This window comes from Falco biarmicus, chromosome 3 (genome assembly GCF_023638135.1).
Source record: "Falco biarmicus isolate bFalBia1 chromosome 3, bFalBia1.pri, whole genome shotgun sequence".
NCBI lineage: Eukaryota > Metazoa > Chordata > Aves > Falconiformes > Falconidae > Falco > Falco biarmicus.
Genome location: NC_079290.1, coordinates 30,990,774 through 31,013,741, shown reverse-complemented (window position 1 = coordinate 31,013,741; position 22,968 = coordinate 30,990,774). Strand labels below are relative to the sequence as shown.

The 22,968-nt window shown below is 46.1% G+C and overlaps 1 protein-coding gene across 3 annotated transcripts; it reads right to left on the bottom strand.

The window, feature by feature from the left end:
• Positions 1 to 186: 186 nt before the first annotated feature.
• On the bottom strand, positions 187 to 14,409 carry CCNE2 (cyclin E2). 3 transcript variants are annotated; one of them, XM_056331175.1, is made up of 12 exons: positions 14,334 to 14,409; positions 12,213 to 12,251; positions 12,012 to 12,120; positions 11,808 to 11,864; positions 9,704 to 9,855; positions 7,504 to 7,639; positions 4,934 to 5,080; positions 3,789 to 3,884; positions 2,883 to 3,017; positions 2,028 to 2,139; positions 1,064 to 1,218; positions 187 to 633 (listed from the first exon to the last, which is right to left on the bottom strand). In XM_056331175.1, the coding sequence occupies exons 2-12, from the start codon at positions 12,224 to 12,226 to the stop codon at positions 532 to 534; spliced, it is 1,215 nt and encodes a 404-aa protein (XP_056187150.1). In that variant the 5' UTR covers positions 12,227 to 12,251; positions 14,334 to 14,409; the 3' UTR covers positions 187 to 531. The 3 variants fall into 3 exon arrangements, with proteins under 3 accessions (XP_056187150.1, XP_056187149.1, XP_056187151.1); XM_056331174.1 differs by lacking the exon at positions 14,334 to 14,409 and adding an exon at positions 13,941 to 14,007; XM_056331176.1 differs by lacking the exon at positions 14,334 to 14,409 and adding an exon at positions 13,765 to 13,789.
• Positions 14,410 to 22,968: the final 8,559 nt, after the last annotated feature.

Here is a 22,968-nt window from a genome sequence, read left to right as displayed (position 1 = left end):
ATGCAGGGCTGGCTACATGGCACTGCAAGGGCGGAGTGGTTTCAGAAAAGTAAACTGCTTACCTCTAATACTGCACCTGAGCTCATGGGCAACTACTAACTGACAGGCATTAAGCTCTGACCTTACCAAGAAAAGAGAAAAAAACACAACACCAAGTCAAGAAGAGGTAATATGTACAAGCTGTCATTAAGTTCTGTATGACTAGCCAAAGTTAAAGCAAGTTTGACATGTAGATTGAGTGGACAAACTTTGCCACTCAGCCATTTATAACCAGTTCTTGAAATCTGTTAAGTTAGGAATGGTCAGAGTTGAACTAAGTCGTGTCTGAGAATGGACTAAAGTAGTCTGGGCTCCTGTGACAGATGCTCGCTCTAACTCTTTACCAAGCCTGTAGGTGGACACTGGTCTCAATTTCCATCTCTGCTCAAGTCTTGAATAGCCATAAAGAGCATGAGTCACCTTTAGTGGGGTCTTGTTCTGAAGCACCAAGTCCTGTTTCCAAAACTGTTCATGATGTTTGTTGTCCATATTTCATTTCTTCTCCGTACTTTTGGGAGGGGTTATTATTCCTCCTGTTGACACAGGTGATAACTGACCCGGGGCAGTAGATGCTACTCCACTGTTAACTTCTTCCTGTGTGTCAGGGGAGGAAGACAACAACAGTTAATACCTTTGACAAGTTCTACTTTTTTGTTTCACTAGTGTTCACTCAGCAGCGCTTTCCTCACAGTGCTGGTACAATTCATGTACTCCAGATTTCGGATACCGAATAAAAACCCAAGGTGATGTTACACAACAAAGTAAAGATTATTATCTTGTAAACACACTCCACCAGTACTTCTAATCCAAGCCTTTGCTTGCAGTCTGTGAGTGTTCTGGCAAAACACATTTAGTTTATAGCATCATCAAGCAGGAGCCAGAGACAAGAGGTGAGGCCCCACTGGCTGAGGTGAGCCAGGCCAGGTGTGAGCAGGTAGGTGTTCAGCCACCCTTAGCTGCCTCAGGAGAAGGGGTGTGTAACGCACTCTCAACTGCCTGAACTGCAAGTCCACAAACCACATACCAGCATGTCCAAATAACTTGTGTGTGTTTGGATATTATGTCGATCTTCTGCTGCAACCTTCTTAAAGTTCTTCAGCTTCGCAGGGACTTTTTTTGCCACACTCACAAAGGGAACCATCCATTCCACGCACTCTGAAATGCTCTCCCAGTCTAAGCCTGGAGGAAGAACGCGGTAATGTATTTAGAAGTCACAAAGGAGTTGTGCAGTGTTACAAGATGGTTGTAAATTTAAAACCAACAATAAGTAATACTGCAGATAAAAACTGAGAAACACCCTCCCAGAAACTTCCAGTGTTTCCTTGTGCTTGTTACTGTCTTCGGCCACACCACTTTGAAGTGAGCATAGGCCTCTTGAGCAAAGCAGTGACTTTTTTCACCTTGAACACAAGATTTTGGGGTCATATATAAATGAAGATATTTATAGCTATAAAAACAGACACTATTGTCACAGCCCTTTATGGAACCTCAGGCAACACACGAGATGAGCTTAAGTGAGCTTAGGTTTTTCTCCCCCCCCCCCCCCCACTTTGTAGGGAACAGGCTGGTGGGAATTAGCACAAAGGTATGAATATGACAACTGAATATGGCTGACAGACAAGGGTGATTGCTTGGTAACTCCATTTTAGGAGAAAAAGTAGCTTAACATGTAGCTAATGATCCCCAAAACAACTGGAAGTCATAGAGCAGTATTAGCCCAAAAGTAAGAAGGGTCAACCCGCTTCATTTCCTTAGCAAAGACTGTGCTTCTGAAAGAGTTGAGTCTTTGAAACATCTGAAACATTGGTAGAAGGGAAACGAAACTGGGAGGACCCCACAGAACAGGGCAAACTGCTCAAGTGTCCATGTAGCTTTTGCTCTTTGGCAGCCTGGTAAACCGATACGCTACACTCTTGGCAGCCTCAGGCATGTGACAGCTTCCAGCATTCCCAGCCTAACAAAACCAAGCTTTTGCAAAGGCTGCTTACCTGAAGCTTTCTTAACTACTTCAGCTGAGGTATAGTGGCAGAGCGCTGCAGCAGCTAGTGTTCTGTACTGGAAGTCCAAAGAATTCACATCCAGAATACACAGGTCTAACAGCTGAGGAAATAAGAGGCACAAATTTTAACAGGATGGTACTTTAGTATAATCCTGTCTCAGAAACTGCTATGCATACAGCAGTCCTACAGCCTATGCTCTATGACATGCCTGAGCTTTTTAGCATCAATCGCACGCATCTAATTAATTGCTGGCACCAACCTACGGTTCAAGTGGGTCTCAAAGCAATCCGCACTTTACCAGTAGTATGCAAGACACTTCACTTGTACGTGTTACACAAACTCTTAGCAGAGCTCGAGAAAGGTATTTTCTTAAATACCACCTTGCAGCTCAGTGACTTGGACCAATCTACACTTCAGTAAGCCTCTCTGAGGCTCAACACGACACATGCCTGTAAAAACTGAACCAAAGCAGTTTCCAAGTAGTCAAAATGCTCATCAGCCTGCCTCCTGGGCAACTACACCGGAACACTGTTACAGACAACACAGGTAAAAACAGTTAACTGTCCACAGCATCTTAAATTATCCCTCCTCTCAGAGCTGTTATTTTTCCAGTGCACAGAAAAGTCTTGAAATCCATGAGAGCAGGGAGACAAGAAACACATGGGCGCTCGTCCTCAAAACTGAGTATGAAGCACTCCGGCAGAGTCAAACTTGCCCACTCCTTAACAGAGTAATGGGTGAGGTGAAACAAGGAAAAGCATGCTTTAACGGCTTTTGGGGTGTAAGGTTCAGTGTGCTTGTAATGGCTCCAAAAAGCATTTTTCAATACAGTTTACCACCTACCTGTGCAATCTGAATGAATTTTTCCTGAGAATACTGAGGTAGCAGCACTTTCGGAACATCCTTCAAAGCATCCACTTGAAGATAGAGGTTCAGCCAAGAGACAACTGTCACTGGACAGAGTTCCCATTTTAAAGCCTGCAAATATTAAACAAACAGTTAATACTTAGACTACCACACAAGGATAGTTTTGTCCTCTGATCTCTTTTCCCACACCTCCTCTTTCAAGATTGCTCAGCTTACTGCACAGATCCTCAAAAGACCCTAAATATTATGTACAATTTCAAGGACAAATATTAATTTTAGATTGTATTCTCACTACTTTTTGAACAGTATCGTTCTGTGTATTAAAATCAGCACAAACATGTGTCCCTATGCCTGTGCAGATGAATCTTACGTATCTTCCACATTCAGAAGCTGGGAAATTAAGATTATTTCCCAAGCCTTCAAAGCTAGCTGCCTGAACCTGCGGTTCACATCTATTAAGGAAGAATAAATGTGTAAGGAGTTCTGTGATGGTAAAGATTAAGCCTTTCCAACGTGAGGGGCACCAGGCAGCATCAGTTCTTTGCCTGGCTCTCCTACAGGCCCTTGTTCCTGGACAGCAAAGGACCCTGGCAAGTGCAGGACAGTACAGCAACAGCCTTCTAGCCTGTCCTGTGGTTGGCTGCAACTGCTGAAAGCCTTTTACTTTCATACAAGTAATCCCGTCCTTTTCTAACAGACGGGGACTTCACCCCAGCCAGGGGGTCTGGGGGTCCGCTACACATACAGTGAAGGTTTCATTGTTTTGCAGAAACAGGGACAAACTAAACATGTTCCTCTTTTAAGCAAGTAAGTTACATTAAAATACAAGGCTCAGCTGGACAGTCTTTTAAGAAGCACTTACAAACATAACAAAGTTGTTACCTTTAACATAATAAGTTCCATTCTTACAATATCGTCTTCACTGCAAGCACCATCAGTGACGTAAGCAAATTCCTGTATTTTAGGAGCGTAGATCTCCTTTAAAGGGAGGGAGGGAAGTGAAGATTAGAGTGCCTTAGAATTCTAAGAAAGCTTGAGAAGATACTGGCAAATAATATTTCAATATGGACTGAAAAGTAACTTTTCTTAAGCTGGAACAGTGTTTTTCTCATTATATGGAGTGACTTGAAACTTACAGAATGAGGAGATACTAAAACCGATTAGGTTATATATTATCTGTTGTAAAACACAGTAGATTTACTGCAACTATTTTAGCTTTCTGGGAAATAAATGCTGACCAGGCAATCAGAACATCCTTTCATTTATACCACTTTCTACTCAGCCATTCCAGCTGATGCAAAGATATACTCCATCCTAATTCTCATACAGCACACTGCTGTATTAGAAATGGCTTGCTGATAGATTATGTGCAATACCAGTGCTGATATAGTCACATAGATTAAGGAAAAAAAAGGGAAAAAATCCCGCCAACATGCTACAAAAAGATGAGAAAAAAATCCCACAAACACTGTAGCTGGCAAAATCCATGGTGCAGTAGATGGTTAACAAAGAAATTTGCCAGCCCAGTCATGCCAGTTAGGGCCAAATATACCTAGGTGTGTTAGTAAAAGAGAATTTGCCAACAAGATGTATCACCACCACTGCACTTTAAAAGAAAAAGGCTCCACTGTAAAGGTTTTTAGGGATATCAGCCTGACGTACAGGCAACTGGAGACTTAGGCTTGGTTTTGTTCAAGTCCCACCACCCATTCCTGAGATTGTTTGCCAACTGCTGTACATTTGGGAAAAGGCAAAACAAAACAAAACTACTCCTAGCACATTTGCATACCTTTTAAGTTTGTGCAGCCTCCTTCCCTGCTGCTGAGGAAAGGGAGGACAAAGACTACATTCCAAGAGATTGACATATGCGCAACTGAAGGAAGAGGAAAAAAAAATTCCCCCTTCTGACCTTCAGTGTTGTATGTACACTACCAAGTTCAAAATATTCAGACAGAATACATACATTATCACCGTCTTTTTAGTTATTCCAATCTTAATATCCTCAACTCTGTAACAGAGCTTCTTACCTCAAGTTTGGAGGCAATGAATAATGAGGTAATTCCTATAAGCTGAAGCATGCTCTTGTTAATGTTCTTTTGTGTCAACATGAATCTATCAAAAAAGTCTTGAGCTAGGTAGAAGGTTTCCCTGTGGAGTGCATACACCTCACATACCTACAACAGGAAAACAAAAAAACCCAAACAATTCAGTTATCTGTTATAAAAGTCTATGTACACACATTGGAGCATCCAAGCTTTAATACTAAAACACAGTATAAACAATTTTATCTCTTGCACACACAAACTATTGTATACCTAAGTGTGTTAGGATGTAGTGGTCAATATGGGACTGGAAAAAGTATTTTCCATGCTCCCACCTAAACATGGATTGCCTATGATGCACTACCATACTTCCAAAGTATGCTTTTTCCAATCTAAATAGCATCCAGTTTCCCTAAAAAATGAGTACAATTTCCACTGACAGAAGAAAGTCTTATGGGAGGGGGAGGGACACCCAGCAAAATTACCCCACTAGTTTGCTTGATTAAGAATACTCTGGGCTCAAACCTCAAATTGAAATCTCTGAGCAGATCCCCCCTGTATTCCTAATAGGTCTGTCCAAGGGCAGAACCACTGAAAAACTCAAAGTCTTTGGCTGGGCAGCAAATAAACCTGGAAGCTCCAGCTTGAGGGGGCTCTGCTGGCAAGCCAGGAACACTGCCTGCAGCCCCTCAGGCACACCAACAGCCTCACTAAGCAGGAACAAAACTGCAAGAACAGCCATCTGTTCCATACGGTTATGGCTTTCCCTGGCAGGGAGAACTTTCAATACCTGCATTGTATCAAAGTGGTTCAAATGCCAGTTCAACAAAAAAAGGAGACTGCCCAGGCCTGGAGATCTTAGGCAGTGGCCTACTTTCTCTTCTAATCTCCAACTGAGTTTGGGTGGGTCTACCACAAAGCCAGCTCATCTGCAACTCTGTATCCCCTCCGCAACTACAAACCAGTTGGATATTTATAAATCACTTATAATCTACATGCAATGAAGAGAAAAGAATATCTAAGAAATAGATACAAAGCACTCCATTATTTCACGCGGTTACTAGACAAATCACTACCCCTAACTATTTCCTATGATAAGGTTGCAAGCTCGTTTGCAAATTAAAACCCTTCCTGACAATCAAAAATGCAACAGTTGGCAGTAACATTACAGCTCATTCTTTTAGACCTGATAGTATTTATCAGTTGATGTGCTACTTTGATATTAGTAACTACTGCTCCAAACAAGATTCAGAACTAAAAATGTACAGACCAGCTGCACCCACAAATAAATGACACAATTTCTGTACAAGTGTATTGCCCAAATATAATAACGTTTGGTCATGTTAAATAGCATCTCAACCATGGTGTTACAGAAGACAATGTCAGAAGCTACTGGAGAACTTTCAAAATTGCTGGAATTTTAATCCACTGTGGCATATAGAACTACTGAGCTAGACAACAACAAGGCTGTTTGACATCTCTGTTTGAAAGTTGGATGATTTCCTGAGTTCAAGATTTTCAAAAAAAGCAACAAAATGCAATTTAATAGTGGTCTGCAAACTATGCATCAGAGGAAGCAGTGAAGTACACAGCTGGAATAGCTTTTATATTCAGACTGTATTTAAAAAAAAATAAATCCATAAAAACCAAACTAAACCAAAACCTTTCCTTTCCCTTGAAATTCCTTGCTATTAGCACTGTTCCAAGACAGCAAGAGGGCCACTGTAACATCACTGTAACATCTGCTTCCTTGGAGTACTTGATACGGAATTGGTAAGCCTGCAAGATCCCTTCTACAGATGGGCAAGGATTGTCCAAGTCAAACGTTGCTTTTGGCAGTGGTAATTAAATATGCTCTATATAGAGTTCTTGGAAACGCCTCCAGAACGTAGCTGTTTATTTACAACACTAATATCCCTTTGCATAGGCTGCCAAGACCGAGAGCTTCCATTTTGACAACTGGAGTAGTGTTAAGTCAAGCAATTGGACTGGAATATGGATACAATTTATTTGTAATCCTCTTCAAATAAGAGCCTGCCTACATCAAGAACCTTCAGATGTCAGCCTGTAATACACTAATTTCTTCTGCTCTCTTCTTCTTATAGGACAGAATTAATAAATCACTAAGAAGTCAGAAAACAGTGCCGGGGCTGACATCTAAGCACTTTTGATGTAGACAGGGCCAGGGTGGTAACTCAAATCCTCATAACAGATGCAGTTGTCTCGTGGCTTAGATACAGTCTAAGATGTAAAGTTAGAGCCCCATAACTAATCTGTCTACAGCGTTTTCAGTGTCACAAAACTAGACTTCTCTCCTTCCCAGGAACTAGTGTGGCAAAAGCAAAAATTAGAGTACTGCCCTGTGTGGAAGGTTCAGCATCTCCTGCCAAGGAAGACCTGAATGTAGCACAGCATGGGGATCAAAAGCAGTAACTTGTAACCCTCCCGTTGCAAACTAGTTTGGGCATTCATCATTACCGTACATTTTGCTATCAGATCTTTTATGTGCCTACTTCACAGGCATAACGCATCGCAAAGTAACTAAAAGAACACACCTCTAAGAGCCAGTCTAACAGTATTGATCTCATGTGAGGTTGCAAACTAGAATGTAGTGATGTGAAATGTTTGCAATGAGCGTATCTGTTCTCCTTCTTCAGGATGTTCAACCAGACATCTTTGGAATTTCCCCAGCTATGGAATAAAGTTACACAAAGCATTGTTAAGTATATACACATTCACAAAAGGAGTATAAAACATTATTTATTGTTTACAGATATCTAGGAACAAAAAGAAAAATTGCACATACTACAAGATCCTTATGGCGATTATAAAATGTTCAAAGTATACCTGCAGTTTTCTATCATCACAACAGCAACTTGCCAAGATGATCAGCAAGTCCGGTTTTATAGAACAGGCAATAGAACTGAACACGGGCATCCCAAAGTTGCACATACAACCAGATTTCCTATTTTGCCTAGTTAGGTAGCAGTCCAGAGAGAAAGATAAAAACCAAACCCTCCCCATAAAAAAGAAAAAACAACCACCCCAACTCCCCAAGAAACACAAAACAAACACAAAGTTATTCAGTTTACTTTGAGAAAAACATTTACAGATGACGTTACTCATCCATCCCTTCCTTTTCTAGCCTACCTTAAGGCTCAGAAACAGTTAATAGTGAAAAACACCGAGTTCTTGTCAATTGCTAACTTAAAATTTATTAGCACTCAAGTGCTACTTGGGAAGAAGATGCCTATACCATTAATATAGCTTGGGTTTAATTTTTAATTATTGTTATTATGAATTGATGAGGGTTTTTTTGTAGATGTACTTCTTATCCTGCAGTTGCTAAAAGGGAGACCACATAATTAATATAATGTTGAATTCCTACTGAAATTTTTGGAGTTATATATTTACCTTTTCTCAAGCAGAAACTGAGGTATTAAACAGACCTGATCACTGGTATTGCCTACAAAGTCAAACCCAGATCAGTTCCATTTCGCTGCCATCATACTTCAAAGCTGGAGAGATACTTGCTTGTTTAATGCACAAGTCTCCCCATTTAAGTGGGCAAGCATCGAGACATCTCCTATTATGATCTTCCTACAGCAGTTCAGAAAGAAGGCAGGAAAGAGTAAATGATCCTCTTATTCAGCTAGTCAGAAAGGATAGAGCTCAGTTTTACCAAATGCCTATCGACAAGAGGTCAACATCAAGATTTAAACTCCCTGCATGGAATTCGGTACCTGAACATATTTTTGGGATCCAGCAGTTTCCAACAACTTGCTAAAGGAGTGCATGAAAATTCTCTTATCCACCATACTTGTTTTTTTTAAATTATTATTTGTAAAAAACACTATTTGGCACTAAGTTTTCCAACACATACAAAAATGTTATTTGCTAGGTATAGAGAAGAGCTTACTGTTCTTTAAAGCAGGCTTGGGAGTAATAGAAAAGTGGTTTAGTTCAAAACTCAGTGAAAGAGACTGTAAAAGACCTACTGCTTTGCACTGAGGCAAAACATCACCATGCAGCATCTCTCAGTTCTGATAAAGTTTTGGCCAGAACAGATAAAAACATCACATATCTGGAAAGGTGCTTTTAAAGTAATGCTTCATGTCCTGCTTCTCTTACTCACCTCAGCAGTTTTTCCTAATGCATTGCAGTAAATTTAAAAGCTCTTTCACTCAACATTGGGATGATACAAACAGCAACCAGCGTACTCATCTTAATACACCTGAATGGCTAAGAAATTCTGGTCAGCTAATCTATCCCTCTGCAGAAGGGAAACTTTCTAGAACTGTGACTGCACCAAGTAAACTGCGTGGCATTAGCAAGCTACCTGAACAGCAATATTGCCCCAAATTTATTTGCGGTTTTGTACATTTTTACGTTCTTAAAGAAAACTTTCCTTAGTATTCTTTGGTCACTCTGTTCCAACAAGACTGAAGGAAGTTTAGTTTAACTATCTATCACATGCCTCCTAACCATTTTAAGTCTCCAGTGTTAATTTATAAAAGGACAGCTCTGAAAGGCAAAAATTAACTGTCCAGTGTGTTTATAAGATCAGGGTGGGGGGAAACCACCCACAGAATTTCTGGGTTTTTTGGACACTGAATTGTTTGTGGGATGAGAACGCAAGTAGAGGTATGGGTTCAGTACTGTCCACTATTATACAGTCACGATACAACAACAGATTTTACTACAGTAGTTCAGCATATTTGATAAAACAAAAATTGCTGCCTCTGGTAAACTTACTTGAGTTCTGGCAAAGGTGACGGATTTATGAAGAGGTTTCTGAACCTGTATTTTTTGAATCTTGAGAAATCCGAGGTTACTGATTCTTTGTGAGGAGTTTCAATAATTATGCAAGGTGAGATGCCTCCTGTTATCGTGGGTGGCCAACAACTCTGTAACATAAACAAGGTGTCTTTTAAATACTGATTTTACTATGGGAGCAAGAAACGCAAGAAGCGGATTACAGTAACAACAATATATGTAACATATATTAGTCTTTTTGGACCTCAGCATTGATTCAAGTACTGAAACAAGACAGAGAGATTAAATGCCAACAAACCCTTTTGTAGTCAAGACAGAACATGTATAAACAGATTTGACAAATTTGAAAAACTCAGCTTTGAGGAAGACAATTGTCTTTGGTTTATGAACCCACAAGTAACCTGTCCATTGCTTGAGCTGTTCAGTTACAGTACACAGGCAAAGGTACTCATGGCTACTAAAACACAAGACATTAGGTTGCCAGTCCTATCTACTTATCTACTCTGAGGGAAAAGAAAGGAGAGGGTGGAGGTTCTACTGTCTTTCAGTGGAAATTCAACAACTTGTTATCTTCCAATTAAGCACTCCAGAGAGGAGCCACCCATCTCAGCTCCAGAACTAGATACCCACTGAGCAAGCAGCAGCTGTGAACTATCTCTCAGCTTACCAATGCCAAATACGGGATGCAATGACTCAAAAGGAGAAGAGAACAAAGTTATCCATGCAGTTAAAGCTACAGAGAAGGAATTCTAGATTGCTTTAATTAACTGTGTAATTTGTTTCACTCATACCTATTTGGCTGTACATAACCTATACAAGTAAGGAGATATCAAATGCATGGAACATATGCAATGCTCTAATGGCTGACAGCCTTCAAAATGGTGACACAGAACTTGAATTATGCTTTCTGGGGTTAGGAGGGGATCCCATTCACTAAGAACAAATGGCAACACCCATCCGTGAACACAGAAACTTTTCCTATATAGCTGTTTTGCAAGGTAAACCGCACACGATTTCCTTAGTATATCTAACCTATTTACAGTCAGACTAAAATACCCTAAGACTGAAGTTATGTGTTCCAGCAGATTTGATCTTAACAGCACACAGCTATGAGAAAAGCTGTGTACTCCTTCTCTCCTGTGATCCTCACTGCCCAAGTTGCACCCCTTCCTTCCTTTGTCAGCTTTGATACTTGTCAGACCCTCTGCTGTGTTGATTCAACTCACTAGTGCCAAATTAGCACGCTGAACCTTCATACTGCTTCATTTAAACATTAAACCAAAATTGGAGCAAGACAGGTGATGGAGTGCGTGGCCAGCTATCAAGGGAACAAAGACAGGGGAGCAGGGTTTCTTCCTTTAGGCAAGGGTAAGCTGTAAGACGGAGTTTCACCTCAAGTACAGCTGATATACTTATATAGCACTTTTCCCTACACAGTTTGCAAATACAGCTTCACAATCAACAGAAGAGTTTTGCTTCACGATAGCCGTTAGTCTCATTTGCTTTAAAAACAGAATAACTACAAACAAGACTGTTTGCAAGAGAAAGTTACGTTATTTTACTAACCCACTTAAAAAAAAAACTGTAAAGCCCCCCTCAGTCGGTTTAGGAGTAGCCCATGTTATTTAAAACAGATTCCTAAGTCGATTTAAATAATCAGAAGAACAGTTAAATGAAAGTAAAGAGGTTATAAGTCTTCATAACTAAATGGCCGTGAAACCACACCTTAAGTTAAAACAAGTGCAATGATCTTGTTTAGACTTGCCTCTAGGCCTTACCTGCTCTGCATATGGAATTATTCTGAAATACCTGGTTTTATACTCATTTTTACACTTAACCTTACTCTGCCGTGGTTTCCACCTTGAAGGACCCTTTATCTGTAACAAAGCCACCCGTAAAAAAGCAAAAACATACAAAAAGATGCTAAGGTGCCAGGCTCCCATAGTTTTTAATATCTGAAATTGGAAATTTCCCCTATTCAATACTTTCTAGTGTGGAATGCACTTCACACCTGCCAAGTGTGAATGGACCAACCAGGTGGACCTCCTCACCTAGTTTGAACTGGTATTCAGCATTGAATTACCTTAATCTCATATTGATGCTTTTTAGCAATTTTCCCATCTTCTCTTTTCTTTACCTCCTGCCGAGAAGAGAGACACACATCAATACACTGACAACGACCAGCACACCTACTCCTGCCCAACTTTCTAACTCAGTGGAGTAAAGATTCTCCCATCCAAATGCACTGCAGAACTTTCAATATAATTAAACTTTTCCAATCGGTCACCTCTGCCGTTCTCCTTTTTCTGGTCTGGAGATGTTCTGGTGCCTGCAGTTCTTGTGGAGACTCTTCTTGACATGATAATGGCTGCTGCTGCTTGGCTTGCAAACGGCTACTGCAAAGAGCAAAAAGACATGGACATTAAGAGAGCAGCAGTTTTTAGATGAATACAAACAAGCTTGGTGTATTACAATGCTAACAGCTTACCTGCGTCTTGACATCTTCTTTGGGTTCTAAGTTCTCTACCTGGATCAAACGAGTAACATAACCTTAGTTAACATATCCTCAAGAAGTCAGGACCAAGTTCTGTCCACCACAAGATGTGCCACAAAGAGAAGAGTGGTTTAGACAAATGAAATAGAAGGGCACGAGTATTTTACTGGTGTGAAGAATGCCTGAGCAGAGGGCATCTGAGGTATATCACCACACACAGCTCCAGGTCCCACGGGGAGTTACACTGCTGAAGTGGCTACACAGGGATGCCCAGCTATGCCAGCAGTCAGCTCGCCTCAGGCCAGTTGGGCTCACCTAGCCTGGGGTGGGGGAAAGCTGTAAAGGGGCAATTCCCACACCGGAAGATGGGGGGGTGGGGTGTCCCTCGGGTTGTGACCCCCCCTCATTCTTTCTACACCCCGCAAGCTGCAGCCACCAGGCACCCACACAGACACCCGTTTCGCCGGTGCAGCGGCTCCCTCCGTGACGATTTCGCCGCCGGCCCCCCCCACACCTGCCAGGATGGGTCGTGCCGGGCCGCCCGCCGCCGCCCGCGCTCCCGCCGCGCCGGTTCCGCGCCAATTTACAGAGAGCGGGGAGGCGGCGGCCTGCGCCGCGCCGTGCCGTGCCGTGCCGGCGGGCGGGCGGCTCGGCCAGCCCCGGGGCGAGCGGGGGTCAGGCTGGGGTGGGGGGCACCGCCGCCGCCCGCGCTCTCTCTCCCTCCAAAAGGGGCCGCGCCGCCGCCTGCCCGCCTCCCCCTCACGATCGAGGGGTGCTGAGGGGGCGCGTGAGGGGGCCGGGAGCGGGGCAGGACGGCGGCCCCCGCTCCCCGCGCTCCCGCCTTGCTGCGCGCGAGGCTCCCTCCAAAAGCTGAGGGGAAGGGGGGGCGCTGGAACGGCACCCTCGCACACAGCGGCGCCCCCACCCCCCGGCAGCCGGGACACCCTCCCTCAGCGGGGGACACCCCCCCCAGCGCGGGCTGCGGCAGGGATCGGGGGGTGCCCGCGCCAGGCACCCTCCTCGCCGGGCCCCTGTCCCGAGGGTCAGGGCGGGACGAGCCGGGACCCGCCGGGGCCGGGGTGGGGCGAGGACGGGCGGCGCGGGCTGGCGATCGGGGTCAGCCCGCCAAGAAGCTCGGCCGGCTTCCCCACCCCCCACCGCGCCCGTCTCCCTCCAAAACCCGGCAGCGCGCAGCCCGCCCCCCGCCACGGGGCTCCTCGCCACCGGGCGGCCCCGGGGGGGTGATGGGGGAAGCGATGGCGGGCTCCCGCCGACGCCACGGCCCGCCGCGCTGCCTCCCGCCGGCGGTGCCCGCCCGGGCCATCGTCCTTCACGGCGGCGCCCGGCAGCCTTCCTACCCCGGGCCGGAGGGCACGGCGGGGGCGGATGGGGCCGAGCGCGGACATCCTCCCCCCGCCCCGGCTCTCCTCAGCCGCTCTCCCTCCAAAACGGTGCCCGGGCGGGCAGCCCGCCTCCCCGCTCCCGCGCCCGGCTGCTGCCCCGCGTTACCCCACCGCCCTCGCGACTGAGCCCCTCACGCCGGTACCGGATCTGCCGGTGCCGCCAGCACTGCTGCCATCGCTACCATCATCACCGTCGCCGGCACTACGACTAGTACCACCACTACCACCAATCATCATCATCACTATCACCACCACCATGATGGCACGACGGCCATCGCCATTCCCACCAGCGGGACCCCCACCCGCCACCCCCGCGCACCTCTGCCGCTGCCGCCCGGGCCGTGCTGCTCAGCTGGCGCCGGCGCCAAGTCGCTATATAGCGCGGCCCGGGCCCGCGCTGCGCATGTGCGAGGGCGGCAGACAGCTCCCCCGCCCGCCGCCCTCCCTCCGCCAGCGCCCGCGCCCCGCTCGCCCCAGCGCCGCCCCTTCGCGCGGGGCCGCCCCGGACCCAGCGGTTCCCCTGCCCGCAGCCGCTGCGGGGACACCCTGCGTCCCGCTCGGTGTCCGCCCCCCCGCCCCGATCCATTGACGGAGGCGTCCAGGGAGAGCGGCGGGAAGTGCCGGAAGAAGGGCTGCCACCGCTGCCGCCCCGCCGGGAGAGCCGCCCGCTAGCCCAGTCCCCTCTCCCCCGCCGGCCGGGCACCCCTGGCACCTCCATCCCGATCCGAGGCATCCAGCCCCGCGTCCGCGACCCGCCGGTGCGGCTCCGCCAGCAGCCCCGCGCGCCCGGCAGGGCGCAGCCCGCCCGCCCCGGGGGCGGGGCCTCCGCCCGGCCCCCGCCAATGGGAGCCCGGCGCTCCGCGGCAACGTGCAGCGGGCGGCGGAATGTAAACACGGCGCCGCCGCGCGCGCCCCGCGCCGCCCGGCTCCCGCCGCGGCCTGAGGGCGGGGCGGCTCCTCCCGCCCGCCGCAGGGCGGCCCCTGTCAGCGGGGCTGCGCGCCCCCGGCCCGTCCGCGGTGCCAGCCCGCCGCCCCTCGGCGGCGCCCCCCTTCTCCCTGTGGCACCAGTCCCCTCACGCACCCACACCCCGCTGCCGCGGGACCAGCCCCCTGACGCCCCCGCGTCGCGGGTAGCGGGGTGTTAGCCCGCCGCCCGGCGGCTGTCGCACGTCCCGCCGCACAAGGATGGCCTTCGGCCGCCTGCGCCCCATGGAGGCATCCGGCCCTGCCGCCAGGGGCTGAGCCTTCGCGTCCGAAACCATACCTGAAGTCCCTTCCCTCTCCCTCCATTTCTGTAGCACGTTTAACCGCAGATAAATTCACCCCAGCAGAAATATAGGCCTCCCCCAAGCACAGCCTCCATAGTCGCCCGCAGACGGCCCTGTCCCCTGCCCGGTCGCCTTCGACACGACCTGCCAGCCCGGCCGCCACCCCCCCGCGGGGCCCCGCCAAGCCCCCGGGCAGCAGTGCCCACCGCGGCAGCACTCACCCCGCGGTCCCCTTCCCTGTCAGGAGACAATGTCGAAGCTTAACCCCAGTGCCAGGCATGCCACCCACCACCAGCAAGATCGCTCAATGGTTATGTAGCGTTTTCTTAACAAATATCCCTAAATAATCCACACCACTCCAAAAGTAACCAAACCCCATGGCACCATGTACTCGGCACCGCTTCAAATGCATGCTTTGCCTTGAAACACCCACGGCAGGAGCTGTGCGCGGACACAGGCCCTTCACCTCAGCGTGGGGTGCCTGTGGCCATTTTGCCAATGGGGAAGAACTGGTGCTTCCCCTCTTGCAGCGCAGACCGTGCATGCGGTGAAACAGCACAGAGAGAAGCAGCGGCTGCCTTCAAGAAAACCAATCTCATCACCCTTTTTTTCACTTCTTTCTTTCTGCTTTTTCTTTTCCCAGGTGTAATGCTATTAAAAAGCAAGCATTGTTTTCGCCTCCAAATACATATTACAGTAATTAAGCATGATAACCAGGTTTTGGTGCTTACTTTCTCATAGCTTTGCCATTTTAAAAGGCAAGAGAAAAGGCAGCACAGCCCACCAAAGGCAGAGATGTTACAATAGTGTCACTAACAGCAGTTTAACAGGCCACAAGTTTTGGGCAGCAAGGCCATCTCTCAAGGCAGGTGCTTACAGCTCCTGATGGAGTGAGGACAACAATTCCTGCAAAGTTCAAGTAAAGCAACACACACGACAAATGTGCGAGATGGATGTTGCAACCACCCAGCCTCCTCAGCTTTGCTAAATGTCCGTTCCAGTCCTTATCATGAAGAAAATCTCCTAGTTATAGCTCAAAAGGGACACAAAAAAAGCCCACAAACCACCATCATCTATTGGAATCCATTGCCACTTCGAAACAATCTTTGTCAACTGTGTATATTGTACCAGCTCATTTCCAGAAATCTAACTCATGTCATAATTTGGGACGCCTAAAGTAGACATGCAGGTAGCTCTGTTAGTTCATCCCCACCAAAGTTCACCAGCAAGATGTATCCTGCTGTCTGGAAGCGCATCTCCCACTCCACTGACTACAAAGAGAAGGTGGCCTCCTGAATTTGAGTAAACTTAACTAACCTTGGGCCTTTAACTGACTTGCTGAAGTTGAAACCCTACCACAGCCAACTTTTTTAAAAAAGAACTGGAACTTCATAAGAGGGCTAGCAAGACAGGGAAGACAAAATATCTTTTCCCTAAAAAAACCTCCAACCCTCATAAGGTGTCTAATCAGGGCTTGGTGGCAGCCAGCCTCCAAGCAGTAAAGCTGTTTTGGTGCATCAGGAATAAATTCGATGGCACATTCTGAAAGGAGAATACTAAGTGAGCAGCAGCTAAAAACTAATGGATCGGGTCTGCCATGAATAGGTCTCAGCACAAAGACTGTAATGACTATGCTGCTCATTTTTCCACACCTTTTGATGTGAGATGCTGCAGGTCGTGTGCCACCATATTTGGGGTTTTGCCTCAGTAGTCGAGAGTGCACCAGGTCCCATGAGCATTCTCCACCCTGCCAGTGACTTCTCCCATAAATTTTCAGCAGTACAGAAAAAAAAAACCCAGAAGCTAGCGTATAACAAAACCCTGCTGCAGACAATGAAATTATGATTTTAATGCAAGCTAACGCACTGACCTTTTGATGTGGCAATAAAAGTAACTTAATTTAGTCCACACTGGGACATTTCCAAGGGAGTGAACGCACAATACACTGCCTTTCTTTATGTGGATGCCTCCTTAGAGGGGATAAGTGTAAAAGAGAGAAGACTTTTTTAAGCTTCTAGAAATACACTACAACTGCTAAGCAGCATTTGTGCTGGGATCTGGTAAGTCCTTTTAGATTAGTCTAGCAGTTTTATTATTTTTTTTTTTTTCTCTTTGTAATTACCACTTCTAGGTATGTTCCAGAGCAGGTGGGTGTGAACCCGATTGAAAGGTGGGAATTATGTGACCTTCCTTACAAGTTTACACAGCTGAGGTTTCTTTTCGTGGTTATCCTTTTATGGAGCCCCCTTTGAAAGAGCCCAGAGTCTTACCAGGGATCTATAAAGCACAAATCAAGAGCCACAAGGATCAATCCAGTTACTGAGTGTGCTTAATACTGCTCTTCTCCCAGAGCCTTTGAATATACCTGGTTGCTCCCAAGGAAAGGAGCAGTATTTCATTGTAAACGTTTCTACACAGCTCCACTGTGATCCAGGCACAAAATAACACAAAGTATCGCCCCTTGTATTCCTATCTTACTGCAGTAAATACTTCACTACGTTCACTCGCTTTGCTGCTAGGTTTTGTCCTTGGAGTCACAGCCATGTTGTCAAAGCTATTCTGTAACTTAGTTAAGGGAAAAGCCTGCTCCAAGAGCCTTGTGTGGATTAACAACATTGTTTTTATGAGTTTTAAACTTAGTCATTGCAGGATGGCTCCAACTACATAGGCAGGCAAAGCACCACTAAAGCTTTATACCATTCCTAAAGAGAAATCCTTTAGTAGGAGTTGCATCCTTTCTAAACTGTAATGTTTTCTTTTGTTGAACAGGATGGGATAACTTGAAACCCTGAGGTTTCAACCCCCTTTTTTTCTGTTAGAACCTATAATATTCTACTGCTTTCGTGATATCTCTGAAATGAAACATTTTCAAACAAGGCGTAATCCAGTTTAATACACATTAAGGAATATTTTTAAGACCTTATGAGACTGACTTATTTTGTTGGATGGTTTTGGAGGTGGTTTTTTTTTCCTGGTTTGGTGGGGAGGAAGCCCATGTTACAGTTATGAAGAACCTGCTAGCTAAAATATAACAGAGAGTAAACCTTTTAGTCATAAGCTTGTGAATACGTCTTTCTAAGATCAACACCAACAACAGAGAGCATAGGCAATGACCAGCTGTTGATAAGCAGCCTGTGTAACAATTTATTGTTATACTTGTTAATGACAAATTATTTTTATAATAGGTGAAGAAAACTCATGCGGAGATCAAGAATAAGTTAACAGTTCCCTTAAAATTTGCAGGGTCAGACCTACAACAGTATAGCACGATACAAGGATTTCCTTTGCCATTAGTTTTTCAAGGCATTAATTTAAAGCAGGGGGAGCAGAGCGTTACCAACCTTTTAAACCCACATTCAGAAGTAGACGACATCACTTCACAGCATTCATAAAGCAAACCAACCATCTGTGTCCTTCTGGCTCTCATTAATAGCTTTTTTCTTCTTGAGATCATGTGTCTTTCTCAGCAATAAGCTTGGAATAAACATTATCTTGTCCTGAAAGCCCTTTTGTGCAGGATAGGCTTTATCCACGTCCTGTCAGAGACCCTTAAACTCCCACTTTCAACACACCAAAGATGAAACACCTTCAAAATACAATCCTTGTGGTTTATCCCCTGAACAAAGCCCGCAGTCACACCCCAATAAGGACAACATCTCTGCAGTGGGAAGCAGCACCTGTGACTAATAGCCAAGCATCTATCTTCATCTACCCCTGTGTTGGATCTCCTGTCCACATCTCAAAGAAATAACAAGATGCACCTTCCTCAAGTTTTCCAGCATTGCTTCACCACTAGGCTGTAAACATTACACCTGTTGGACCAGGAGGTAAGTGTAGGGAGGGAAAAAGAAGGAATTTCAGGTGACAGAAAAGAGCTGTATAGAACAAAAGTAGGACAATAATACAGTACTTTTGAAAACCAAGACAGATGAACTTATCCTCACCATGACCTCCTAGGGTGGGCAGCATATTAGGAGACATCCCTTTCCCCTGCTGCCAGGAGAGGTAAGCAGCTGGCCACCAGAGAACACGCTCTGCTTCCTGGCTCAACCTCTGACCTAGGAGTGCAGGTGGTTCCTTATTCAGGTGATTCACATCACCTCATCAGACCTACAGCTGCTGGGCCCTGGGCTCAGGACTTTGCCTCCCAAGCATGCAACACGAAGAGTATTTACTGCTGATGCTCCAGCTCCTAAGCACTGTAGTAAACACCTTTTCAACACCTGGGACTAAGACTTATGATTGCCCACAGCCCCGGTCTTGGCTATGTTTGGGGCACATCACAGATCTCCCCAGAGGCAAAGGTGATGTGCAGGAGCTAATACCCGACCCAAACTGCCCACCATTAGTAAAGACGTATGTACTAATTCAGCTGTTTGGTGGTTTGTCACCAGCTACAGAAGCCAAATTTCTCTCTTTCCTGCCCATTTAATACAAGACACATCCATCTCCTATTTCTCAGTCCCACACCACAGGCAGAAGAGCTGGAGCTGAAATTCACTGCTGTGAGTGGACAAGGGGATATCTCCGCCCATGTCACACATGCACACACACACTTTCTTAACCACAATCTCATCTTCTTGATTCACCTTGCAAAAATTGACAGCCTTTGGCCCTCACCAACATATCCCAAAAGCCGCCCTCCTCCTCGCCTCTCTGCCTCTACTAGTTCTCTGCAGAGCACCATTTCAGGGAATCTGTGACTCTTTTTAGCCCACTTTGGGGCATCATTTCTTATTGGCCGACTAGGTCATCTTGCTTGGACACAACACTGTGAAGGCTGCACTTAGAAGAAAGTATAGACTTATGGCACAGACCACGTCTGCAAGTTGAGATCTGAAGTCTGCTCCTGGCCACTAGCCTAGTTTTGTTACTCCTACCTGGGTTTCCTTTTTTGGCTATTATTCTTTTTTCCTTAACTTGCCCATGAAATTACAGTTTAGTTCTCTTCCTCATTAAGATATTTGAGTGTCCAACTATCAATCTGCCCACAAAACTTTGGAACAAGTCAATAGACTTAAACTTCTGAAGTATTAGTTATATAGCAATAGCTCCAGGACGGTATTTTCATGAAGAAAAAGGCTGGCTGAGGAAAAAAAATAAAATTATATGCAACCTGTTAAGTTCAGTCCCATTTATTCTGATTGATCTACCACGACCACATCATGGGAACAACAGTGCAGCAGCAGCTTCTTTTGATGAGTCATTTCTCTGTGTGTTAAAAAGCCTGAACCCTCCTTGCAGGTATTACTCAATGACGTTGGCGACAACATTTTGTGGTTATAAGCATGCACCAAAAGAAGTCAATAAGACAAAGAAAACAGATATCAAATGACTCAGTAAGGAAACAGAGTGCCTCCATCAGTGTTGTGTCAGAAAGAACAGTAATTAGTATGTCAGCTTCATCAGAGATGTATAAGGATTTAGACAAACAGGAAAACGAGAATGTAAAATGAGAATCTAGGTCAGTATGTTTACATTAATATGACCCTTTATATGAACATTTTTGCTTTGGCCTGGAGAAGTTTTTTAAAAAAATCACTAGTTCATGATGTTTTGGAAAGTGTCCAACCTAAATTTAAAAAGCTGCATTAAGTCTGAACTAAGCACCCCCAAGAGGAACACTATCAGCATAGCTATGTCAGGTTATCTGTATGGATACAATTATACAGGCATAATTGGTCAAACTTTCTGCTGCAGAATACTCTACAGCGCTCCACATAGACTTGCTGCTTTGATAAATGTATGGATCACAAAATCTGCACTTGAAGAGGAAACCTTTTATTCAGTGCTTGCTCTGGGAAGACGGATGCTTTGTTGCACAAACTCCTTTTCATCACTGACAGCTAGATCATTTTTCACCCAGTTATTTCAGTGGGTGAGAATGAAGTCAGGGACCACTTGCAACAACTCAGCCCATACAAGTCCATGGAACCCAAGAGCCTGCAACCCATGTGCCAAGACAGACGGCTGATATTTGTGCAAGGCCATTCAACAATCTTTGAAAAGCCACAGGAATCAACAATCCCTGATGACCAGAGGAAAAAACCAAAATCACACACGGTTTCAGAAGAACCCACAAGAACAACCTGGACACGACCAGCGAGCCTATTTCTTACATTTAAATAGAATTTCCCGTATTTCAGCTTGCACCCATTACCTTTGTCCTTTCACCAGGCACCACTAGGGAAGAGCCGGGGTCTGTCTTCCTTATTGCCCCCAATCAGGTGTTTATACACCTTGACAAGATCCCAGCCTTTTCTTCTCCAGCCTAAACAAGCCCAGCTCTCAGCCTCTTCCCATTATCTCAGTCTTTGATCCTATCACCGCCTCCCCAGCCCCTTGCTGGATACGCTCCTCGATGTCCACGTCTCTCTTGCAGTGGGACCTCAGCAGGGGACAAAGCGTTCAGACGTGCCTCACCAGACCAAAGCGGAGGGGCAGGAGATGCCACCTGCTGCCAACACCCTCCCTAACGCAGCCCAGGAAACTTTCCGGTTTGGAGTCCGCCAGGGTGCACTGATGGGTCATGGCCAAGTTGGTGTCCGCCCATACCTTTCCTACCTACCACGAAGCTTTCCAGTCAGTTGGCCTGGGGTTATTTTTCCTACTGCGGCAAGACTCCACATTTTCCCTTGTCAAACTCCACGAGGTGCCTGTCAGCCCCTTTCTCCAGGCTATCAAGGTCCTTCTGAATGGCAGGCACAGCCCTCTGGTATATGAACAACTTCTCCCATCTTCTGCAAACTTGCTGATGGTGCACTCTGCCTCATGACCCAGGTCATTAATGAAGGTTTTTAAGAGTATAAGATCCACTGTTGACAGAGTACACTGGTAGCAACTGGCCTCCAGCTAGTCTCCGTGCCACTGATCACAACCCTTTGAGCACAGCAGTTCTCAACATACCTGCTCACCTACTTACATGGCCCTCCCAAACTGGTGAATTATGGATGTAACGGGGGACCGTGTTAAAAGCCCTGTTAAACTCAAGATCCACTGCTGTCCCCTCATCCACTAAGCCAGTCATCTACGTAGAAGGCTACCAGGTTGTCAGGCATGACTTCTCCTGCATAAATCCATTCTGGCTATTCCTCATCACCTTCTTGTTCGTGTTTGTGCTTTCCAGGATTATTTGCTCCATCATCTTCCCAGAGATCAAGGTGAGACTGACTGTCTCGTAGTTGCCCTTGTTCTCCTTGCCCTCAGGAATCCTGTCCATTACAACCTTTAAGATAACAGAGAACAGCTTCACAGTATCAGCCAGTTTCCTTGCCGGTCACAGACATGTCCCATAGATCTGTGTCTGTCCTATCTCTAAGCATTTCTTAACTTGATTCTTCTCAACCAAGGGTTGATTTTCCTTGCTTTAGCCTTTCCCGCTGGCCTCAGAGGCCTGCAGTTACGAAAGGCTGTCTTAGCAGCCAAGACCAAGGCAAAGACATGGAGTACCTCAGCCTTCTCCAGGTCTTCTGTCATGAGGACTCCTGCCCAGTTTAGCAGCAGGCCCATGTTTTCTCCGATCTTCCTTTTGCTGCTGATATACCTGTGAAAGACCCGTTGTCCTCTACATCCCTTGCCAGGTTCAGCTACAGATGGCTTGGCTTCCCTAAGCCGATCCTTGGACATTTGCACAGGATCCCCATGCCCCTCACAGGTTACCTGTCCCTGCTTCCACCTTAAATGCTAACAGCAGTCTTCCATACAGATGCTTCAGCGGTGTGTGGCAGGAGGATGACAGGCAATGCGTACGAGCTGGAACAAGAGAGGTTCAGCCTAGATAAGGAACAACTTTCCCCCCACCCCGTTCATGCTTTAAGTGGTAGTGTGTTTTTATCTCTGTCCTGTTCACCTATAGCACTTCTGCACGCTGATCAGGAAACACACCAATTGGCAGAGATGTGTAGCACTACTTGAACCGTGCATTGTCACTCGATCAGCAATGCAAACGGATTCCCCAAGGAACTCCTGCACTATAGCAAGCATTCCAAGATACTTGGTACTTGCACCTCCTAATCCTGAACAGGGTGCTCAGGCATTTGGATTTTGACTGACCTGTAACGTAAAAGAACAGACTGACAA

Bases quoted from the DNA above. Each gene is read 5' to 3' on its own strand.
- CCNE2 (XM_056331175.1), bottom strand. The intron at 3,885-4,933 runs GTAAGAAGCTCT...CTCCCTTTAAAG, and splicing joins TCATTGCCTCCAAACTTGAG to GAGATCTACGCTCCTAAAAT. The intron at 634-1,063 runs GTATGTGGTTTG...CCTGACACACAG, and splicing joins CAAGTTATTTGGACATGCTG to GAAGAAGTTAACAGTGGAGT.